Here is a 23,646-nt window from a genome sequence, read left to right on the forward strand (position 1 = left end):
ATAAATTACAGATTTAGACTTGCATGCTGAGCATCTCGTGGTTATGCCCTCCCATTTAGTAGCAGTTACGAAAATTAGTCTGGTATAACTTTCGTATTGGGGAGGATTTGCTTGAAACATGAAGAAACCAGGTCATCTTCCAGCGTGCCGAGGTTTTGTTATTATATGGTTACACTTACTCAATTTAATATAGGATACTGTCATAAGATATGTCATATTGATAGTGTGTGTGACGCAAAATGGCTGAACTAAAAAGGTTGAAAGTTTAAATAAATGCTTTTTTCTTTTGAGTATTCGAATATTTTTAAAATAGAATTTCAGTTTTTTTTGCTAAATTATGGTTTAAACGTCTCGTAAAATGGCGACAAGATACGCAGACGTTGAGGTCGTGTCTCCAAAAATAGTGTGGGATCCGAAAACAGTGGAAATCAAGACACTTTCTGTTGAAAAAACATTAGCACCACTTGTTCAACAGGTAAACAAATGTTACTATTCCTAATTAAAAAAAAATCAATACACAAAAGGGATTGTCCCAATTCTATGATTTAGTAAAATTTAATTATTACTTTAGGTAACAACTTTAGTCAATCATTCAAAGAAAAAACATGGGAGTGGTAAATCTAAAAAGGCTCCACGACTGGCTAAAGAGATTGACTTAGCAATTACCAGGCTGGTTAAAGTAGGAGAAGAAATTGCTGTAGATTTTCAAGAGATCAAAGAACCAATGTTGGAAGCCTGTAAAGAGGCCTCAGCTGCTGGTAAAATATCAATCTTTAAGCTTGTTTGTGTGTTTAGGGGTCACCTAATATACTCAAAATGCTACACCACTGGAGAGAAGACCCTGAGTGCCTCCTAATAACAATTCAAAATAGTTTTTGCTGTAAAAAATCAGAGCAAAAAACTTTCATTTATCCTTGATATAGTTCTCCAGTTTCCATTGATTCTCCTGTGTCTGACAAAGAACACATATAAATAAAGCTTCTGTGTCCTCACACTTCTATTTTTATAAATAAGTATATGCTATGAGTTATCCTATTTTCATGACAGGGATTTTTTTAATCACATATAATAATAGGTGTCTCTGTGACGTTTACAAAGAGTATGTTTTAAATTCTCATGGGCTCCTAAAGTATATCCTCTCGATGCCAGTAGCCATCCCTGCTGACACTAGAGTACTGGATGCAAAATTTTAAAGCGTACAACAATTTCAGTAGAAATAGTACAAATGTAAGTTCAAATAAATTCTTTTTATTTAAATCTTAAAAACAGGATTATAAATAAAACAAAGTTTTATGTTTTATTAATATTTCCACTTTTGTTAAAGTCATTATTAAAATGTTTTCTATACAACAAACAACTGTTTTAAAGTACAGCTAAAATAATGATATAGTTTTTTGGAGGCCATTGGTCCATGATTTAACTGCTTTTAATTGTTGTTATTTAAAGTCCTTCCTTTAAAGAAGAATGTTCCAATTATCACAGTGGTTGATTAGGTATTTGATGAATTCACCATTGTGTCTCTGTTCACAAATGTTCCTCTTAAAATAACTCTTGATGTCATCCTTAAACGAATTTATTGTGATAAAGTTATACCTACTAGTTAGAAAAATGTTTTTGAAAAAACTGCGTTCAAAGCAAACAAAAAATCTTTTGAGTGTCTGCATGGGTTCTTCCTTAGGCCCAGTGTGACAGAGATAAAATAAATTATCGTTAGAAAACTAGTATTAGATAAAACGATAAAATTCTATAGTAGATAGAAGTAGTTATCAAATAAGATAGCAACGATCGATGTTCGCGTCCTAGAATGGTTTTCCAAAACATGTTTCTAATTCAATCATACATAGATTGTTAAATAAGCCACACAACTAGCCTAAATCTAAGTTAAAAAGAAAAGGTTATCTGGATTAGGCCACCATACTGTGGTGATATTGGTGTTTCTTTGATATAGTAAAAATAAGTTTATCGAATTCAAGATTATGTATGGTACTGTAAAATTGGCATTTTTTCACCAGCACAAAAGATGCTACACCTCTTCTTTGTAAATCGAACATATATCAGCTCTCTTGTTGCAGATGAGCTGCTAAATATATTGGAAAAATGGAATGCTCCTTGTACAAACAGACACTAGAACATGCTTGAAGTGATAAAAAAAAGTGCAACACATAAACATATTATTGCTTGCAGTGGAACAATACATATAATTTACTTGATAAAATAGTATTAAAAGACATAAATTGTGTTCAATTGAACATGAAAATAATCAACCATAGTGATAAATTGGAACATTCTTCTTATAAAAATCAAATCTTACTATTTATGAATTTCAATTCATAAGTTGAAAAATAAAACTTCCAAGCTGTAATGTTGTTTTTCTGATTTTTCAAAGCTTCCCTCTGTGCTTCCGATCACATTCTCCATTTTGAAATCAACGCTGCACATGAAAACGAGGCTTTTATAATATGTTTTCCATTCACGTTATTGTTCATGTTCCATCAAAACACAAGATATAGGTCTTAAACAAATGTGAGTTTTACCCTCGTCACCAAGAGTTGAAATTCGAATAAATAATTTATTACTTTTTTTCTTCCTTTTGAAACTCTGAAAAAATGAAGGGCCTTGTACACATTGGGAAAAAAATGTAAAGACAAAATAAAAATATGGAAGTGAAGTTACTGTTATATCATACAAGCAAATGCTTTTTTTGATTTTTTATTGACAAAAAGTTAAAATGTTTTAATATTATGCTAATTAGATACAACTGTGAGCCTGAGTTTTGAATATGAAATAAGTGTTCAAAAATATTTGCGTGAAAACCGAACCCTAAGAATAATGGCCTTGTGTGCTGCGTATTGCTGCAACAAGAAAAGTCAGCATAAAAAAAATTTTCTTCCACTTTCCTAAAGATGATAAATTACGAAAAGCATGGTTCCAAGCAATCCGCAGATATAATCCTCAGAAATATGGGAGGCTATGTTCTGACCATTTTTTGGAAAATTGTTTCAACTTGAGCTGGGCCATGTAAAACACAAGCAAGTGTTGCAAGGATAGATTGCCATAATGATGACTAGTAAGAGGGGCAGTGTCATCAATATTTCCTCATAGGGAAAACCAAGTGGCTGACAATGGGATCACCTGCGCATATTGCCCTTCCAAATTATCACACAAGATATGTTGGTTAAAGACTTGAAACAAATGAACAAACAAATCTACACAACGATGCATGAAGTGTTCCATGCTTTGAAAATTAGGTATATAGTTACCTAAAAGCAGTTTCTTCAGAATGGAGAAAATGCTTGCTGGTACACAACTTGCGATTCTTGATCACAATCATATTGCAAAGGAGAACAAGTCAGTAAGATGGGATCGAGGTTGTCACAAAATTGTTGGAAACAAGTCTGATTATTACATTAATTTAAACTATATTTTCCCTTTTAGAAAGTTCAAATAGACGAGGTAAACCATTATTTTCTGTGTGTTATTCAAAACTGATGAAGAAGTTTATGGCTAAGCCCATTAAAAAGGAGTAGGAGTTTGGATTTCTAGGATATATCATTAAGAAGGTCATTGTACGTGCGTCAAGTGGAAAGAAAGCTAGTGCAAAAACAAAGAGAAAACGTCAATGCGACAAAAAAATTGCACCAACAGAGCGACCTGGCAGGGATAAAATCATTGAGATCTTCTTGAAATACAAAGGAATAAAATTGTTATTTATAATAACTCTACGGGTTTCATATAAATAACAATTTATAAGGAATAAAATTGTTATTTATATGAAACTCGTAGAGTTATTATAAATACACTTCATTAGTTTTCCTCATCTTATCTCCAAGAACAATCCACTTTGGGAACTTCCGCTTTTTTGCGGAAATCAGCATATCTTCCATAAGGACTAGGGTACTCCTGCATATCCTATTCACAACACAAGTGTGTATGGCACAACATACACCTTCCAATCTTGTGTGAGTGAACCAACAAAACTGGTGGTATGCCGCATATCTGTAAGACCTGAAATAAAACATTGAATGTGTCAAATATTTTTTAATAGAACAAATGACACTAGGAGATATGAAGACGTACTTGTTAGGTACATTATCCCTGTTAGATTATCTTTGACTCTCTCTATGGTGCAGCACAACCAATGCCATCCACAGATTATTTTTCAGTAAAACTATTGGCACGAAATCTGGGTGAAGTAATATGCAATTTCTCTCTAAATCGAAAAATGATACATGTAATTATAAATTTCTCAAGTTCCCAGCACTTTTTATTCCTGCCATTTGTAAGCTATTGCTGTTCTTACCATTAAATTGAGCATATTTAATCCGATGGTACCCTCTCGTCACCGCTGTTGTCACTATCTTCCGAAGCATTGAAACTGGGCTGGGTTTCCCTTTAAGTGGTTTATATTGAAAGCGAATAACATTAATTTCAATTTTAAGGCTTTTAGTCAATCCACAAGAAATAAAATGATAAAGACATTTCAGTGTTATTTCAGAGGAGTTTATGCTTGTTTTCAGTCCCGAAAGTAGTATGGCCACTGACATCAAATGCATAATTACGCATATTAAATTTTTTACCCATTCTCTAACCGCGCAAACATTCAGAATGAACAAAGATATGTTTCGACATGGCCACTTAAAAAAAAAGTTTTGTTTATGTTTGTTTTTGATCAAAGATTGATGGGAAAGGTAAGAGTTTTCTTTATCAGTGTACGAATATAAGTTGATACAGCCATTATAAGTTTCAAGCAGTCACTACCTTGAAGGCTAAATAACTTATAAGCAGCTTAGAATCACTGACGTCATATATCATTACCTATCACGTGGGTATTAATTCTATGCATTTTTTTAATCAGCTATTTATGCTTTGCGCAATAGGACGGGTGATTATGGACAGGTCATTGTTAACGTCATCAAAATTCGGATGTTAGTTCTTATCCATCGTTCTTGTGGCCAAGGGCTTTGCTCTTAATAGCACAAACACAACTTTAGAGTTGAGTCTCATTTTATTCTTATTTATGGAACCTTTTTCTTGAATTTCTCCGAAATTTATGTTATTTTAAAGACAAGTTTTCTTGTTACTGAATTTCTATTGTGTTTACTAGTTGATAAGCCCGTGGAAAAATCCAATTAGGCAAAAGAACGAAGGAAAAAAAAGTCAATTAAACTTTATGAAAAAAAAAGTCAATTGAACTTTAATGCCAATAGCAATGACCCATCTATACACAAAAATATGTTTAGAAATTTGTTCATCTGTTTATTATGTAGAGCTTGAAATGGTGATCACGAAAATGTATAGATCTTTTTAATGTTTACATTTTGCCGACGCATGCACACTCCATGGCAAGCAAAAACGGCAGGAGTTACGAAGAAATCATTAGGTTTCTACCACATGGTTGAACGTATGAAACACGTTTATTATACTTTTCCGCTCATTTATAAGCTGTTCACGCTGAAGAAATTATGCCAGATTCTTGTTGTGCCGTTGGTTGCTCCAATAGAAGGAAGAAATCGGAGAATAATCTAAAGTTTTATAGAATTCCGATTGGAAATAATAAGGAAAGTTTAGAACGTAGAAAGGCATGGTTGGCAGCCATAAAGGAAGTAAAATTGGTCAGAAAAGCAGATTGAAAATGCCAGATTATGCAGTGCACATTTTATAAGTGGTACGTTTATACATAGTATATAACTATTTTACAAAGATTGACTGTTTTTTAAGTGATAGGATTAGCTAAGCCTGTAGCTAATTAGCTAGCATGTCAGGCTAAATTTTGTTTAGCTGACATTGTTTTAATAACTTTCTTTGTATATATATAGGTGACAAGTCAAATGACCCAAGCAATCCTTATTATGTACCATCTGTTTTTGTATACAAAAAAATTAGAGAAGAAAAGTCAGAACAGCTAATGGGGCGATATGAACGGTTGAAAAGAAGAAGGCAGCACAACAACTGAAGATGAGCCAGGACCTTCAAAATGTGCTAATTTAGATTTTGAACATTTTGATTTTTTAAACAATCAGGCAGTTGATGAGACAACCCAAACAGAGCTAGATACTAGAGATTGCTTAATTTTGCAACTTAAAAATAAAGTGACACAGCTAACTGCAGAATTAAATTCAAAAGGTATCAACAAATTAAAAAAACCTAAAAAATAATGTTCTCATACTTTGATGTTAAGGATGATCCAAATCCAAAGAATTATTTCAATAGATTTTGTCCCTCATAAAGAATAAAAATATTACGCTATCACCAAAACTTGTTGCTGAGGAGTAATTGTTTCTAGTTCTGGTTAAATTATGACTTGGTCTCCTACATATCGATATAGCTTATCGTGTTGGTTTAAAGATTTGCGATATTAGTACTATTTATCGTCAATTGGTTGTTGTTTTGGCTAAAGTGTTGGAACCTTTAATTATATGGCCAGAGAGAGATGCTGCGCAAAAAAATATACCAACTGATTTTAGAAAATTCAAAAATTGCAATTGCATAATTGACCGCACAGAGATATTCATTGAAAGGCCATTTAATCTGAATGCTAGAGCTCAGACTTGGTTAAATTACAAGAATACAAACACCATAAAGTACTTAGTTGGAATATCGCCTGCTGGAGCTTTAACCTTTTTATCTCAAGGCTGGGGTGGAAAAGTTTCCGATAAGGAAATAACAATAAAATCAGGATTTTTAGATAAATTGGGACATGATGACTGCATACTTGCTGATAGAGGGTTTACAGTTGCAAATGAAAATGCAACAAAAGGTGCCATTTTGAAAATTCTAAATTTCACCAGAGGAAAGTCTCAGATGACTGGAAAAGAAATCGATGAATCACGTGAAATTGCGAAATATACGAATTCATGTTGAACGTGTAATTGGTCATATGAGAAAGTTCAGAATACTTTAGTCTATTATACCGATAAATCAAGTAGATTTAACAAACAATGCCATGGTCTGTATTTGTGGTCTTGTCAATCTAAACAGAAGTGTTGTTCCTAATAAATAATATTAGTTATAGTATTATATATACATTATATACGTTTTGTAACATAATGTTCATTAGTTTTTATATTTACATTCTGAACAGTACCATTTATGTTTTGGAGCTTTAACAACTTTCACACATGAATAGTGAAACCATTCTATTTTGCAATTTTTTCCATCACATGCAATCATAGGTGGAAACGATGTTCTGCGACTTAAAGTTCCATTGCTGTCTGAAAACACTTGGTGTGTTTATAAGATAATTAATTGTTGAGATCACCCCAGCCAATATCTGGTAGTAATCTAACATCAGATTTCCAATCGTTTAAGGAAAGTGGGTCTGGCAATTGAGTACCATGAGACAATTTTAATTTCTTTTGATATTGAATTTGATTTTTGGTATCTGATGATTTGAAGTACTCAGATTCACTCCATGTGCTAGGCATGCTTCGCGTTAATAGTGTGTTTACACCACGTGTTTCTAAATAAAACAAATGCGCATAATTATTGCTAATTATGCTAGCGCTATCAAGTTATTTCAAACTAATTGGCTTAACAACTTCTAAGTACAATGCAACGTGTAATAATGGCAGATGAAGAGGTGGCACGCTTTCTTCACGTAACTTCTTCTTTTTGCCTGCCAGTGTCCTTGTGCGTCCTCACGGAGATAAACAAATGACGTCACTTTAAAAAAGGTCTATAGGATCGTGCTTTCCACAAATGGTTAAAGAGATGTTGGGTTTTAAATTCTGTTAATGACGTCATTAACCCATCTGTTCCAAAATGTGTGTGTTGGCCGAATTTGGAAAATTGGTCATATGCAGGAGATGACTTCAGTTATTTCTACCTATATATCTATTTGGCCCCAAGCCCAAAAAAGTGCAATGCAATGGCTTCACTAATCTTATTTGATGAATTGTGCTGTAACTTGTTGAAAATTAACAATTAAGACATTTTTTGGCTACATCAAAGGAAAATAAAAACATCTACTTTGCCTGTCACAGACAGACACATAGTTTTTGTATTATAAGAGATAAAAATCAAGTCAAAGAAAAGAAACAACCACAAACAACACCAGCCTGATACAGGATTTGAAGAGAACTTACATTCTGGATTGTTCTTACTTTATGGGAAACTTCTGACTTATACGGTAACAATTATTTTACCCTACAGTTGTTTTTATTTTACTCTATTTTGCAGGAAAATGTGAGACTCGTGGACTCAGTTTTTATTACATTTAAAAAATGTTTTGCCTTTTTATTATATTTTGAATTTGTAGAGTAATAACTTTTGCAATTGAAATATTTACACATAAGTATATAATTTGGCAAATTCAGTAAAAAATTGTGAAAAAAGGCCAAATTAATACGTATCCCAGAAAATTTTATAAAAATTAGTACGATTAACCCTTTTTGTATTGGTGGGGGGATGATCAGCCAAACCCCCCCCCCCCTGTTTAACTTTTTTCATAACTTTCTATGTTTTTTATATTTTTGCTCCTTAATTTTTTTTCTAAGTTCTTTTCTACCCCTCGCTTACTGTCCAATAGAAAGCATTAAATGAATTTCTTGAAAAGTTGAAAGATATACCATAACTGATCTAAAAAAAACCCTGGTTGTTTTTTAATTTTCAAGATTTTCAAGATCAAGGGCATCAAGATCAGCGGCATTTATTGACAACTTGGGTTTAATAGAGTCTTGGTACACGATATGCCTACCTAAAAACTGTTAATTCAGTCAGCGCGTCTCCTTATTTCCTTGATTTGTTTGTACTAGAAAATTGAAAATAGTTGCGAATCTACCAAAAGACACATGCCATGTTTTGGTTAACTCCCTTTTTAAAAATGCAAATTACAGTAATGTAATTTTTTGGAGAAAATTTAAAGCCTGGTAACCCAAAACTTTCTGTGTTTTCTTGGGGCTAGTCCTCTGATCCCCATTGGCCTTAGCTAAAAGGGTATGTTGTTTGTTGTGTAACGAAGGAAAGAAACATGATCAGAATATGTGCTGCACAATTTTAGTACTGATTAGTGCCAAAAACTGCCAATCGCAGGTTATATTATACAATTAGCTAGGTATACTTAGCTGGTTATGTTATGTTATGTTTTAATTTTCTAAAAGTTTAGTATTTTTGATGGTGTGGCGTTGTTTTGAGTCGTTTCGGCTTGTTTTGAGTGGTTTTGGTTCATTTTCGGTTGTTTTTAGCTTACATTAAATGTACACTTATTTTATAACCTTAAAACCTTTAGGGGACTTGTTTTAGTATCATATTGCTATATTATTTTTTTTTATATTTGTGTAACTAATTTTTTAACATTCCAGTGCATTTGGTGATGTCATTGTCAAAAATGCTGGCATCAGCAATTTTTTGTCTAGTCTGGTCAGGGTTATCTTCGAGAGGCAAGAAGAGAGGAGTTTTGAAGGTCATACCTTAGTGTGAAGGGCTGATTGTGAAAATCTTGTAAGGCTGCAAGAGTGTCAGGTGTTGTTCATAGATGTCAAAAGCATCTGGATATACTGTAGTTTAGTCTTACCAGATTATAAATGATGGTGTCATCCTGAATGACTGGCAGTCGAGTGTAATAGTCAATTGTTTCACTTAGACTGTTAGTTAAAGAATTTTTCTGTATCTCTCAAGATATTAGTTCTACTATAGAATTTAAGATGCCAGTCGTGTCAAGCATGATTGGCATTGTTTCACAAAACAGTAGAAAAATGACAATTCTATCAAACTATGTGGCAGATTAAGTTTTTTGATTTTTGCGAAGCTTTACAAATAAAAATGAAAAGGAACAAAAAACCAAAAATCTAGAACAAAAATAAATAAAAAAGGATAAATTCTTGTTTTCCAGCATTTTGTTATAAGTTTTTCAACATCTCCAGGGATTGGTTGAAGTAAATCCCACTACGGTGACTTCTTTATCAAATTTCAGTTTAAGTTTTAAAAACTATCAACTATGTAATATGACTTGTTGTTCAAAGGTACACTTTGTGTAATTACACATTTTTTGTAAAAAAAATTGTTAATCCCTATCTTTTAGGTGATGTAATGAGGGCCTCATCTCGTGAATTTGCAGCTGATCCAATAACTGCACCAAAACGTAATTCAATGATACGTGCATCCAGAGCATTGTTATCTTCAGTCACCAGGCTCCTGTGTGTGGCAGACATGGCTGACGTGTACAGGTTGCTAACAACTCTCAAACTGGTGCGATGTAGTTTAAAATACATTTTCTAACTTGTTTTGTTTAATGTGATGTTTCCTCTGTTATTTATTTGTTGTTATGTTAATTTTTATTTTTTTTCTCAAGGTTGATAAAAGATTAAAAGAACTTGAAAAAGCGCAAACGTCTGCTGATTTAGTTCAATCATTTAAGAATTACGGTGATGATTTAATAAAATTAGCAAGGTTGGCTGGTATTCGACAGGCTGTAAGTAGCTATAAGTCGTACTGAGTCTTAAAGGTAAAGTGTAAGCAAGTACTTATATTAGGTAACAATTCATTGCCACTCTTCTCCTTACAGGATTTGAAAGATCTAAGACATCGGGAAGAAATGGCAGCAGCACAAGCCACATTGAGGAAATCGAGTAGAATGCTGTTAACAGCATCAAAAGTATATTTTTGAACATATATTTTTAACATTGTGTTTGCAATAGAACTAATGACTACGTTTGCTTGAGAAGCACTCCTTAATTAAGCCAAGTTAAATCAGTCTCCATTGTCTTTTCTTTATTCAAAGTCATTGAAAATCAAAAAGATAATAAGGTTAACAAATCTGACTTTTAAAAAATAGTATTTGTCTTTATCAGATGCGCAAGGACCATATCCTAGGGGTTGTTACTCATTGTCTGTCATTTCCAAGAATGGGTTGATATCGGATTCAGGTTCTACTGCTGACATCAAAGGGTCAATATCTTTGTCATTGTTACTGGACACCTTTTATGGGAGAAGGGTTGACTTAAGAACAAGATGAGCAAAATTTCTTCAATGTTTTTGCCATCAAAACATATTCGCAGGAAAATGGTCAAAGGTATGGGCCTAAAGAGATATCACATGTTACGAAATTTCTGATCCATAGATGTGCTCAAGTGTTCATACAGTCTCATCAAACCACTATCGCTGTTTCCCACTTATGCAGGGTGTCCTGAAAATACCATTATCTGTTAAATTAGCTGTGGCAATGAAGAAAAACAACATGTTAATTGATAGATTCAGAGAACTTGTAAACAAACTTAAGAAAGAGCTGACAGACGAAATAATTGTGGACTCAGTTTCTTTTGTTGACTTTACAGAAATCAAAGATCCTGTCAGTGATACAGAGAACAAAACAGTGATCCTTCAATGTAAGAAAACTATTGGAAATATTCCCAAAACGACAAACAAAGCAGATGATCAAGCCAGTAGCAAGGGAGCAAAGAACATAAGAACTTTTTTCAAAACACTGCTGAAAAAATAAAAATGAGGAAAAAGGGAAAAAACTAAAAAATATAATAGTATTCAATTAGATTTTTAAAGATGTAGCTAATTTTTTTTCCATATTTTATGTTGGAAAATATTGATAATTTGGCCTTGCAAAAATTTCATGCTACAGCCCAAATTTTTATAAAAAATCTTTCCTAGGTCACAAAAAATAGGATTTTTTTCGGTGCATTTTAATTTTGCAATTCACCCAAAATTTATTTTTTCAGGCATTTTGATTTCACAGTTTGTGATAAATCCATTTTGCACAGCATTTTAATTTTGTGTTTTTTAGGTCTGACCGCGAAATCACGAAAATTTCTTGCCACAAAAATCTCTTGCCTTAAAGTAGTTTCCTTCATCAAACTCTCTACTTTCCGTGTTTGGTTTTGCCAATTTAAAGCATTTGTCATTTGTTGACTTGAATTTTGAGAACATGAAATCAAGAAGGTCAATATTAACAATAAAAACTAAGTTTCGTTTCTTCTAATGCATTTTCGAATTTAGCAAACAGATATTGATATCCAGAAAAATTTTTCTTTTGGACTTTTAATTTAAAGCTAGAAAATTTCCCATTATCTGTTATACTTGTTGTTCGAGTAACGGGAAACTAACTGAATAGGGCATTGTTGTGGAAATACGAGTGCATTTAACCAGCAGTTACGTTCAGCACGTCTACAATCAATAATATGATGGAGATTAAAATAATCTGCGCCAGCTACTACAGTACAACCATGTTGATAAGATGTTGATGCAGAGTGAATTGTTTGGTATACCAAGTATTTAAACAGGTTTTGAGTCATTCAACTTTTCAAGACTCTAACAACTAATTTTATCCCTACCGATTGTTCAGCAGCGTTGTTGTCGACGTATTTATCTTTATTCTACTTTGTGTTTTTTTTGTCGTTGTTTACTGAGATATCTTTTCTTCAGTCAGTCTTCTTTGTCAGTTGTTTCCTCCACAATATAACAGTTTACTACTATGTAACTGAACAAATACTTTAAGATAATGGTTGATTCACATTTATTTGATAATATAAAGTAATTTCTTAACGTAGGAAACTGTCGACCACAAATGCACACTGTTACAACATATACAACACAAATACAGTAAATATATACAAAAAAACTGTTACACACGATTAACAGATAAACAAAACAACGGCATGCATCACTATTATGCACAACGAAATCAGTTTCTTAGACATTTATAATTAACATGACGCCACACGGTACAACACACGAGCATAAACACAACCATGACGCCACACGGTACAACACACGAGCATAAACACAACCATGACGCCACACGGTACAACACACGAGCATAAACACAACCATGACGCCACACGGTACAACACACGAGCATAAACACAACCATGACGCCACACGGTACAACACACGAGCATAAACACAACCATGACGCCACACGGTACAACACACGAGCATAAACACAACCATGACGCCACACGGTACAACACACGAGCATAAACACAACCATGACACCACACGGTACAACACACGAGCATAAACACAACCATGACGCCACACGGTACAACACACGAGCATAAACACAACCATGACGCCACACCGTACAACACACGAGCATAAACACAACTACTAATAAATAATGATCCCTCCGAAATCCCACTTTGTCCATTTTAACGTTGTTGAGTTTTCAGTAAACTTGTCAATGCTTATTGTGTAATTTGTAGGCACGTTTGAAACATCCTGAAGTGGAGTCTGCATACAACAACAAAGAATTGGTTTTCAAAGAAGTAAAACATGCGCTGTCTAAAATTGCTGACACAGCACAAGCGGTGGGGCGGGGTGAGCGACATCCATTTGAAGAAATTGGTTTTCTTGCAAATGCACTGGACGAATTGATGGTTTGTGTTTTTTGTCTTTGTTTTATAATGAAAATGATCCCAGCCTTTTACAGTAAAAGACCATAATTTGGAAAAAAAACATTTACAGCTTTCTTTTTTTTTTCAAGCCATATTGCTATTTCCTTTTTAAATACCTTTTTAGACATCACCTCGTTGCCCCTCATAAGGCATTTCAATTTTTTTATCCAAAGAATCCTTTGTGCCCACCCCACCTCTTTTACAAATATTTCCCAAATTTTTTAATTTAATTGCTTTTCAAACTTCTTAACAAGAAGCCCTGGGGGCTCTAAGAATTTCCGCGCGCTACCAAAATATTTGATGAAAACCTGCTAATTCGTTGTGTTATTGTGCCAAACATTCGAAGGGGTTTGGTGCATGAACCTCTGAAGATAAAGCCCATCAGTGACATTATATCTTACAACAAACGCAAACAAAACAAAACGTGTCATAATAAACTCACATTTTAAAAGAAATTGCTAACAAAAAATACAGCCTATCATTCATGGTTGAAAGTCTTGCGATTGAGACGTTTATGGTCTTAAACGGCATTAGTTGACAAAAAATCAAAATTTTGATGTAACCATCATTTTCAGCATACTTTTTTTTATTAACTGTGTCAATTTTTGTCGAAAATAAAGCAGTTTTAATTTTTGGATAAATTTTGGCCTGAAATGACATTTAGGTGACAAAAAATCAAACTTTTGTACCATCCTCATTTTCAGCATACTTTATTTGTTAACCGTGCCAGATTTAGCCGAAAATGAAGTGGTTTTAATTTTTGGACCAATATTGGTCTAAAATGGCATTTAGGTGACAAAAATCAAAATTTTGATGTCACCATTATGTTCAGCATACTTTTTTTGTTAACTTTGCCAATTTTTGTTGAAAATGAAGTAGTTTTAATTTTTGGACCAATTTTGGCCTAAAATGACATTTAAGGTGGCAAAAAACCGAAATTTTGATGTCACCATCATGTTCACCATACTTTTTTTGTTAATTGTGCCAAAATTTGTCAAAAATATAGTAGTTTTAATTTTTGGACCAATTTTGGCCTAAAATAACATTTAAGAAACAAGAAATCAAAATTTTGATGTCACCATCATGTTCAGCATACTTTATTTGTTAACTGTTCCAAATTTTGTTGAAAATAAAGTAGTTCTAATTTTTGGACCAATTTTGGCCTAAAATGACATTTAGGTGACAAAACTCAAAATTATTATGTCACCATTATGTTCAGCATTTTTTTGTTAACTGTGCCAAATTTTGTCGAAAACCCATACCAATTTTGGCCTGAAGCGTCAATACTAGACTTCCCAGTAGTTAAGGAGCTTGGGTACGAAGTTTACATCTGTGACGGACCAACGTGAAATCCCAGGGTCGATTTTTTTTCAAAAATGCTCCGAAAGAAAAAAACGACCGTTTTAAAGAATTTCCTACGCCTTCGGGCGCGGAAATTCAATAAAATCGCTTGAACAAAGTCGAAAATGGAAAATGAACTATTAAAAACGTGATATTTTACTATGCTTTTATTATGTTTCCTTCCCTGTAGGTGTACTCGAAACTCCCCCCTTCCTTTAAACCTGGGCAACCTTATCGAATTGTTTTTGTGATCTACTTAACATTAAGTGCATACACTATTTAAATTTCTTATTCGTCTAAACAGTCTGAAATTTAATGCTTTTCAAGTGCGTAATAAATCACTTTTTCCCTGAAACTGTCAATCAGTTTATTTACACTTCATTTTTGTATGGATTACACTAATCTTTTTTTTTTCAAAATGTGCGAACATTGAATGTTTTGTTTTCACATAATAAACAGTTTTTTGTTGTTGCTGTTGTTGTGACGGCATATTCAGTAAGTAGTTTATAACAAAGTTTAAACTGCATAAAAATGTTGACAAAATGGAAGGATCTTTGGTGGATAAATATATGGAGGAATGCAAGTTAGATTTTTATATGAATGCTTTGGACACTGCTGTGGTATGTTTGGAAAATTGTTGAGCTGTGAAATTGTTTTTAATATAACTTTAACCACAAGCTTGTAAGTACTTGTAAATGATCCAAAAAAACCAACCTACTTGCGTATGTTCTTAGGCACAATTAGATCAAGAGCCTGAAGAATTTTACGATCGTAAAGTTCAGTCCACCCTGCAGACACTAGTAGATGATATTGTTGGAGGAGCTTCAAAACTAGCTGAGACTGTGTGTACGAGAGATGTCACAAGGGAAAAGATATTTACAGAATGTAAAAATGTGAAATCTTCTTTGTCAACATTGCTTGAAGAATGCAATGAGGAGGTAAAAGTTGTAATATTGTTTATTTTTTTTTATTTTTTTTTTTGTCATATCAGATATTACATTTTCTTTAAAAAGTTTCCCAGTTTCCCATCTATTCCGTACGTTTTACTGAGTTTCTTTCAACGAGATGCTTATTTAATTTTAGCAAAACTTACTGCTCATAGAAGCTGCAAAAAGTTTGTTTCAGTACTTAAATAAATTAGTTGTTAGCCTGTGGGAACATTAACGGAAATTCACTCGTCGTTACTCGCAGCCACCATTATTGGCTTACAGACAGACAAGGGGTGTTCTAGTATAAAAACAAAAAATATAATTATTTTTAGCTGGATGATATTTAGATGAAGTATAGTAAACGCCTTGTTCAATTTTTTAGAATAAAGATAATCCAGAGGAAATTGATGCTGCAATAGGAACAGTTGAAAATGATGTGAAGGATTTGTCTAAACAGGTAAAATTCACTTTCCAATGCACGGTTTTATTGTCAACGTTTGCCTCGATAACTCAAATACAGTTCTTTGTTGTCTCTCTTCTGTCTCTTCTAATGTTTTGTTTTTCTTATCTTTATTTGTTTGGGAGCAAAGTGTGCTTCATAATTTTAGTTACGTAAATCTGTCGCCGATCATTTGTCAGACTCTTTCATGGATGCCAGTTCTCCATTAACATTGCTTATTGAGGCTGCAGAGACTGGTGATCAGAAAAAAATTAAAGAATATTCTGACAGGTTTTCCAAGCATGCAAGAAAATTATCAGAGGTAGATTTTGAATTACCGCATTGCATTTTAATTGTTTTGTAGTATGTAACGCAATGTTACCTGGGTACTTGGAACATTGATGATCGTTGTCTTTGTGTTTAAAGTTAAAAAATGACGATTAACGATCTTTTAAGTATACATACTAGTTGTTTTATCGGACATAGACAGTATTCTGTAAAAAAATTGGTTTTCTAATGGCTTTTTGTACTGTAGTACACGCTCTTTTTTATCAGAATACCAAAATTCTAATCTTTCTATGGCTATTATTCTGGTTTCTTTATTGTTCTAAACAATAGACGTCTATTTCTTATATTAATACAAAAGCTGTATCTGTCTGTCTGTGACCGGCAAAGTCGATTATATTTTGTACAATTTTCCTTGAAAACGACTTTAAAATATCTTCTATAAATGTGCCGTATTTTATAAAAGTTTTGTTAAGTTTTTAATTGGCTAGAACTCACGTGATTTAATAAAATGCTATTGTATTGTGATTTGTCGCGACGAGTTTTAAAACCACGGGTAATGTACAAGTATTTAGTTAGTGAACCTCTTCTTATGAATAACACTTTTCCTTTTTGTGTTCTTAGGTATCCACATTAGCTTGTACTTTATCAGATAACGCTGAAGGAGTCAAAATGGCCAGGATTGCAGCTAGACAACTCGATCTTTTTTACCCGCAGGTATGATTCCTCTCTCTTTATTGACGACTTAATTTGTGTATACTTATTGAACAATTTTTTCTATAATTATTCATTTATTTATTTATTTATTAGGTTCTAAGTGCTGCGACCACACTCGGTGCACGACCACATAGTAAAGTTGCGCAAGAAAACATGGACACGTTTCGTGATGTATGGGAAGAACAAGTGAGGCTACTCACCGAGGCTGTAGACGACATCACCACAGTAGATGACTTCCTGATCGTCTCTGGTAAGATACTGTATTTGTCCACCAGTGTGTCGAAACAGCTTTGATACAATGTTCTAAATCTTTAATCTTTTACGAAATTTGCAAGATAAACTTTTTCGGAAGTTATAATTTGGAACTTGAGAGAGAGAGAGAGAAATGATTCGTATTTTTAAATGTAGATCAATCTTGTCAATTTCTCTACTAGAGGGTCACATTTTGGAGGACATCAACTTATGTGTAAAAGCAGTGGACGAGCGTGATGTTGAAGCATTAGATTTGAAGGCAGGCGCTGTTCGCAGTCGCATCACACGAGTGAGAGAAGTTGTTTCAGCAGAAATGGAGAATTATGAAAGTGGACCTTTTACAGAAGCAGTCAATCGCTCTGTGCATATTATGACAAATAACAGTACGAATAGTTTGTATTTTCTTTGTAGTTTTGTTTCTTTTTGTTTCTTTTTAATTGTTTTTTTTGTTGTTTGTTGTTTGTGCTTTCAGTTTTTTTGTGTTTTTGTTTATTGTTTGTTGTTAATTTTGTGTATTTGTTTTTGTTTAGTTTAGTTTAGTTTGTTTTGTTTTGTTTTGTTTTGTTGTAACCTTTACTTGTTTTTTGTAGTAATGCCACAGTTTGTTGAATATGTCGAATATCTGATCGAAGCGTTAAGCCAAGCTACTTTAGTTACTGACACTGACAAGAACTCATTTATTGACGCTGTTAGACTTGTTTACGAAGGGATGAGAGATATTAGAAAGTCTGTTGCAATGAGGAAGGTATGGACCCGGTACCTTAAGGGCTACATGCGGTATTACTTTGTGCTAACAAATGGAAGTTTTTTTTTTAAGCCTTCGAGTGATTCAGAGAGTGAATCTGAAGACGATTGGGATCACGAAGAAACGTTGCTGAGCAAAATGGCGGATGCGCTAGCAAAACGCAAAGAAAAATTTGCTTACCAGCAACTGAAAGCCGGAGGTTTGTTTTTAAACATTTAAGAAATTAGATAAAATAATAAATTGTGTTTGACTTATCAGAAAATAAATAAATAGAGCTGTTAAATAAAATTTACTTAATATCACGATACTTTATCCTTAGGAAAGGTTCAGTTTGAACTTCATAGTGAAGGGCGTGACGACCCAGGCTGTCAAGGTATTGCGTCCATAGTTGTAAATGGTGTGGAGCATTGTCCCAAAAAGCAAGGTCACAATGTTGTTGTGTTAGATAAGGTTGGAGATGTTATTTCCACCAAGGCTTTCGATACGGCGGAACATCGCGAGGGCGCTGCAATGTCCAAGTACCTAGAAGATATACCTGAGGACCACGTTGCACTGATTGCTGTTCAAGGAACATCAGGTACGTTAAGGAAACGTAGTGTAAATGTATGATTGGTTTTCTGCATAGTCTAACTTTTCATGTGTTTACTTTTTACTCGGCTTTAGGGGAGGGTGTTAGCGCTGCAAATTCCGCTTTGAAACGACTTGGTGCAGTGGAGCCTATCAATCCTGGACATGGTTGTTCTTGGGCATTTGCTGGTTACAAAGGAAATCACCGCGATAAAAGCTGGGTGTCGCAAATTTACCGACCTCGTTACCAGGGTCCGGCCATGATTTCTGATACGATCAATACACCCGCAGCGGACATGGGTAAGGTATATTTCTATTGTGCTACTCACAATGCCTGTCATATAAAATTAAATTTTTCATGCTCTGTTTTGTTTCTGCGCAGGCAAAATATTGGTAGAAATCAACTCAGAAGGTGCTGAAGATGAACCCTACTTACGAAACGCATCTATCAAAGTAAACGGAATCGAAAGATGCCCCGTGGGACGCGGAATGAATATAGTATTGCTGGATAATGCTGGCAATTACTTAATGTCGAAGAATTTTGATACTGCAGATCCACAGATTGGTCCCAGTGAGGGCTACAAAATGAAATTGTTTCTTGATAATCTTCCCAATGGAAGAATTGTTTGCTTGTCATCTTTAGAAAACGTTGGTAAGTTGTCTCCAGTAAAGAAACTGCTCTGCTCTACATCATGTTCTGCATTTTACACAGTGACAACGAGAACTGATTATTTCAGGCGATGGTATGAAAGAGATTGTTCCCGCTCTCCTTAACATTGGCGCAGAACTACCTCTTAATCCGAGTGAGAATGGCTCGTTGGCCTTACTTGGATACACTGGTCCCAAAGGAGCGGATTGGGTAAAGCAAGTTATTAGTAAGAGAGGCGAAGGTCCATCAAAAATCGTTGAATTTTTCATTACACCAGCTGCGGAGGAGGAAGTAAACGAGGGACACGAAGTGTTGTCAGACTATGAAACGATTAATATGGATGATTTGACACGCGATTCACAAACTGATAATAAACATACTGCTATCAAAAGAAGTGCACGGGTAAGTAGCTGGTCGTAAAACGTTTTTCCTGATTTTCTCAGTTTTTTATAATAGCGGATTTTTATGAAGTTGGTATGACGTCATAGTTTTTGTTACGATCACTCGTCAGTAAACAGAGGACAGGAGAAAAATCTTTTTATGTGTTTGTTTTTGTTATTATATTTCTTATATTTCTCGCTTGTAAATTACTTTAAGCATTACATTCCATCGTTATTTTTACCGATTATGATATGATGATATAGGTCTTCGTACACTGGATTTTGTCAGGCATTTTTTTAAACTATTTTCTCGGTCGAAATATCACATGGTACCACTTACCCTACCCTTCCGTTTTTTACTTGTAACTTCTGTTTGCCTGGCTTATTTTGCTTGAAACTTTTAATAGCTGAGTTTCTGTCTATATGAATTTGATTTGGGAAAAAAATTAAAGTTGCGCCCTCAACAGGTGGCCAGCTACGCCCATATTTCTAAGGTCCCTTATGCAAAAATTAAACATAATTTTTTTTAGAATATAAAGTGAATTTTACGATATATGGTCAATATATTAGTTTTATATTTTATTGTGTAGTGTTTACGTCTTTATTATGCCCTCACATATTATTTTGCGCCAAGTGGGTGTAATTTACACCCGCATTTTGCGGCAAATCAGTTTTTATCGGTTTGGCACCCCATTTTTGGTTTAATTAACAGTTCTAGCACAATAGGCACCTTATTACATAAGTGTTGCCCTAAATAACATTAAGACACAAATTTGCTAAGTATTATATAAAAACTGTTTTGAAATTTCCATAGTCAACATAAGATAATAAGATAATAAATATAGTAATTTTAGCGCCTCAATAACATAATCGGTAGACCTGTAATTAAAACAAAGGACTAAAATCAAATATTCTAGAAGAAAAAAATTGTGCAATTTGATCTTTTAGAGCATATTTGCATATTATATACTCAAAAAAATGAAAACCAAGCAATTTTTATAATTTTGCTGACGTCAGCAATTTATCACGTGACTTAAACTAAACATTTTTCCGCCATTTTAATTATTTTATGTCAGTTAACATTTGTGCCAAATATTTTTCAAAATAAGCAAGTAGATCAGAAAATATAGGGGTAGGGCATTTTTGCCACCCCCCCCCCCCCCCCCCACCCACAACCTTTGACCAGGTCACTCAGACCCCAACCTAAATAGGGTTAAACAAGAACTACACATATCTGAATTAAAGTAAAGCTAAACTAGCAAAAATTCCCATAAAACTACACAATATGACAGGTTTGAATTTGGAAAAATAATTCAACAAAAACCAATACGGACCTGCAAATAGCTTTAATAGCCGACCGGGAGAATATCCCAATAATCTTACAGAGATATTGGAAATGTTATCACCATGTCTTCATTAATTTTCGCGGGAAGTTTTTTTTTTAAAAACTCTGCATTACCCTACGGTTTTGCTCTATAATTTGTGTAAGAAATTTCGAATAATGATGGACATGTAAAAAAACACTTGTTATTTAATTTATTTTTAATTGTCTGTAGTATTTTTTCCATTATGTAAAGTTTTCCCTATATGCTTGTAAGAAAAAAAAGTAACTTATAACTTGCAAAATACATTAATAATAACAAAAGCTATTTTGTCCTCGTTTCAGTAAAATATTTTTAAGATTAAAATAATTTTTTTCATGTTTCAGTCTGTGATGAGAGCTCTTCCTGAAGAAGAGAAAGCCAAAATCAATAAACTCGCTGAAGGTTTGACAGTGGAAAAGAACCGTCTGATAACAGAGGTAAATAAATGGGATGAGCAAGGCAATGACATTATTGTGTTAGCAAAGCGGATGTGCATGGTCATGATGGACATGAGTGACTTTGCAAGGTGAACTTTTTTTCAATTTATAAGGACGTGTATGTACAGTATACTTCCGATAACTCGAATTTTCGAGGAATTAAGTTTGTTTTTTCTTGTTTTCTGCGAGTCGAACTCAAACAAACTGTACACATTCATTGAAAATATTTTCTAAATGTGTTTTATTAGTGTTTTTTTTTTCTATTTTTTCTTAAAGTTCAAGTTATCGAGTGTTTTTTGATCCAGGAAACTGCTAAAATAGTTACTTAGCGAGTGTTTGTATTATTGGGGTACGACTTATCGATTGATTGTTATAAAAAATATTAGCGAAGGTTTAAAGGAAATTCGAAAACAGTTCCAGTTACTGGGGTTAAAATGAACAGGATCATACTCTATATTCTTTTTCTTTAATAATAGAGGTTCGGGTCCTTTAAAGACGACCATGGATGTTGTTAGAGCAGCTGAGGTAAGAATATTTCGACTAATACTTGAACCCTGTTCTTTCCGGGATATAGGGGACAAGTGTAATGTGGGATGAGGTGCGCAAATGCCCTACTCCTTGTGTTGGATTGTAAGTCATAAAACGTAGTGCGAATGTTGTTAGAAATCATACCTTAAATGCTGAAGTCAGCATTTTTGTTGAAACTCTAGTTTTAAGAGATCTATTGATTGGCATATATTTGCAGTAATATTTGGTCTTTCAATTCCATAATTATATAAAATCAGCCATCAGGAGTCTTAAGGTCATTGCGTTTACTGTATTTCAACCAATTCTCATCGTGCAACTGTTGTGTCACGATTCTAGTGTGACAATCTGTTATGCATGTTGTGCAGTTTATTTAAAATGCGAGAAAAAGCAAAAGCTGCACATATCGCGCGACATTTAGTACTACTGTTGTGCCATGCTGTGGAGATGTTATATCGTTCGACTAAAAACACGTTACTGGATAGTCAAAATGGTGAACGACAAGTGTTAGCAATGTGTCATTAGACTGTGGTACGATGGCAGTGCAACAGTCGCGCTATAATAAAAGTTTAGTGGAAACCAAGCTAATAAATTTAATCCTTTTTATGTGTAGAAAATTGCGAAATATGGAGCTCAGATGAACAAATTGGCTAGTGAGATTGCCGAAATGGTAAGACTGTTTCTTTTTGAACTTGTCACAAAGAATAATGGAACTATTTGGATATTTTGCTTTTTTAATTTTAGTGTCCACATAGTCACACAAGAAGCGACTTACTTGCATATCTTCAGCGTATAGCGTTGTACTCACATCAACTGACTATTACCGCGCGTGTCAAATCTGATGTTCATATGATCAGTGGAGAGGTTATCATGTCGGGAGTAAGTTTTAAATATGCACCAAATTAAGTTTTTAATTTTAACTCACTCACATTTGATGTCTACATGATGTATTTGCCGTTCTTATTATTATTCTGTGTTTTTTTTAGGCTGAGAACGCAACGTCTCTAATTGAAGCTGCTAAAAACCTGATGAATGCTGTCATCTTGACGTTAAAAGCATCTTATATCGCTTCCACAAAACATAGAACTGACGGAGTAAGTAAATAACTTTTTTGTTTGTTTGATTGTTTGTTTGTTTGTTTGTGTTCAGAGTCGCCTGTATGTATTGCATCTTTTTTCCAGTTACAAGTTGTCAGTTGGCGCATGCGTGCTCCTGAGAAGAAGCCGCTGTTCAAGGTTGACACTCTCAACAAAACCCGTCCTATTCGTGCAACTGACTTTGATGTAGCATCCTCGCCAACTGAAGGTTTGAATGATTTCTTGTAATGGGTTAAGCTTTGTACCTGGATCCTAGTTTTATACGTGAGATTATAGCTATACACGAACCACGAAGTTTATTTTACCCTGCCTAGATGTAAAGTACAGTGTATGCTACATTGGATGCACAAGCGAACTAGCTACCTTTTTTTTATCTCGTCTTGATTGGATTTTTACCTTTTTTTATTTGTTATACGCATTTTGCACCTTGACACTGTTGTAAAGTTTTAAATGTGGAAATTTTTTTTATTATTTTTTTTATTACTTTTTTGTTGTTTACTTTCTCTTTATTTAAGAATATTTTATTGAATTATTTTGGTGTAATGCATGGATTTAACGTTATTTTTCCAACTTATT

General features: G+C 33.9%; 1 protein-coding gene across 3 annotated transcripts; it reads left to right on the top strand.

Annotated features, from left to right (window-relative positions):
• The first annotated feature begins 207 nt into the window (after positions 1–207).
• LOC130644900 (catenin alpha-2-like) lies at positions 208–23,608 on the top strand. 3 transcript variants are annotated; one of them, XM_057450680.1, is made up of 24 exons: positions 208–475; positions 572–758; positions 10,019–10,185; positions 10,289–10,408; positions 10,502–10,591; positions 13,152–13,325; positions 15,419–15,622; positions 15,996–16,070; positions 16,222–16,374; positions 16,962–17,054; positions 17,148–17,304; positions 17,489–17,689; positions 17,897–18,051; positions 18,124–18,250; positions 18,371–18,628; positions 18,715–18,918; positions 19,001–19,270; positions 19,356–19,669; positions 21,356–21,537; positions 21,925–21,973; positions 22,587–22,643; positions 22,718–22,852; positions 22,960–23,067; positions 23,155–23,608. In XM_057450680.1, exons 1-24 carry the CDS (start codon positions 359–361, stop codon positions 23,296–23,298), a joined length of 3,741 nt encoding a protein of 1,246 aa, XP_057306663.1. In that variant the 5' UTR covers positions 208–358; the 3' UTR covers positions 23,299–23,608. The 3 variants fall into 3 exon arrangements, with proteins under 3 accessions (XP_057306663.1, XP_057306662.1, XP_057306664.1); XM_057450679.1 differs by having other exon boundaries at positions 17,897–18,250; XM_057450681.1 differs by lacking the exons at positions 208–475; positions 572–758; positions 10,019–10,185; ... (1 more) ...; positions 10,502–10,591; positions 13,152–13,325 and adding an exon at positions 15,150–15,304 and having other exon boundaries at positions 17,897–18,250.
• Positions 23,609–23,646: the final 38 nt, after the last annotated feature.

Source organism: Hydractinia symbiolongicarpus, chromosome 5 (genome assembly GCF_029227915.1).
Source record: "Hydractinia symbiolongicarpus strain clone_291-10 chromosome 5, HSymV2.1, whole genome shotgun sequence".
NCBI lineage: Eukaryota > Metazoa > Cnidaria > Hydrozoa > Anthoathecata > Hydractiniidae > Hydractinia > Hydractinia symbiolongicarpus.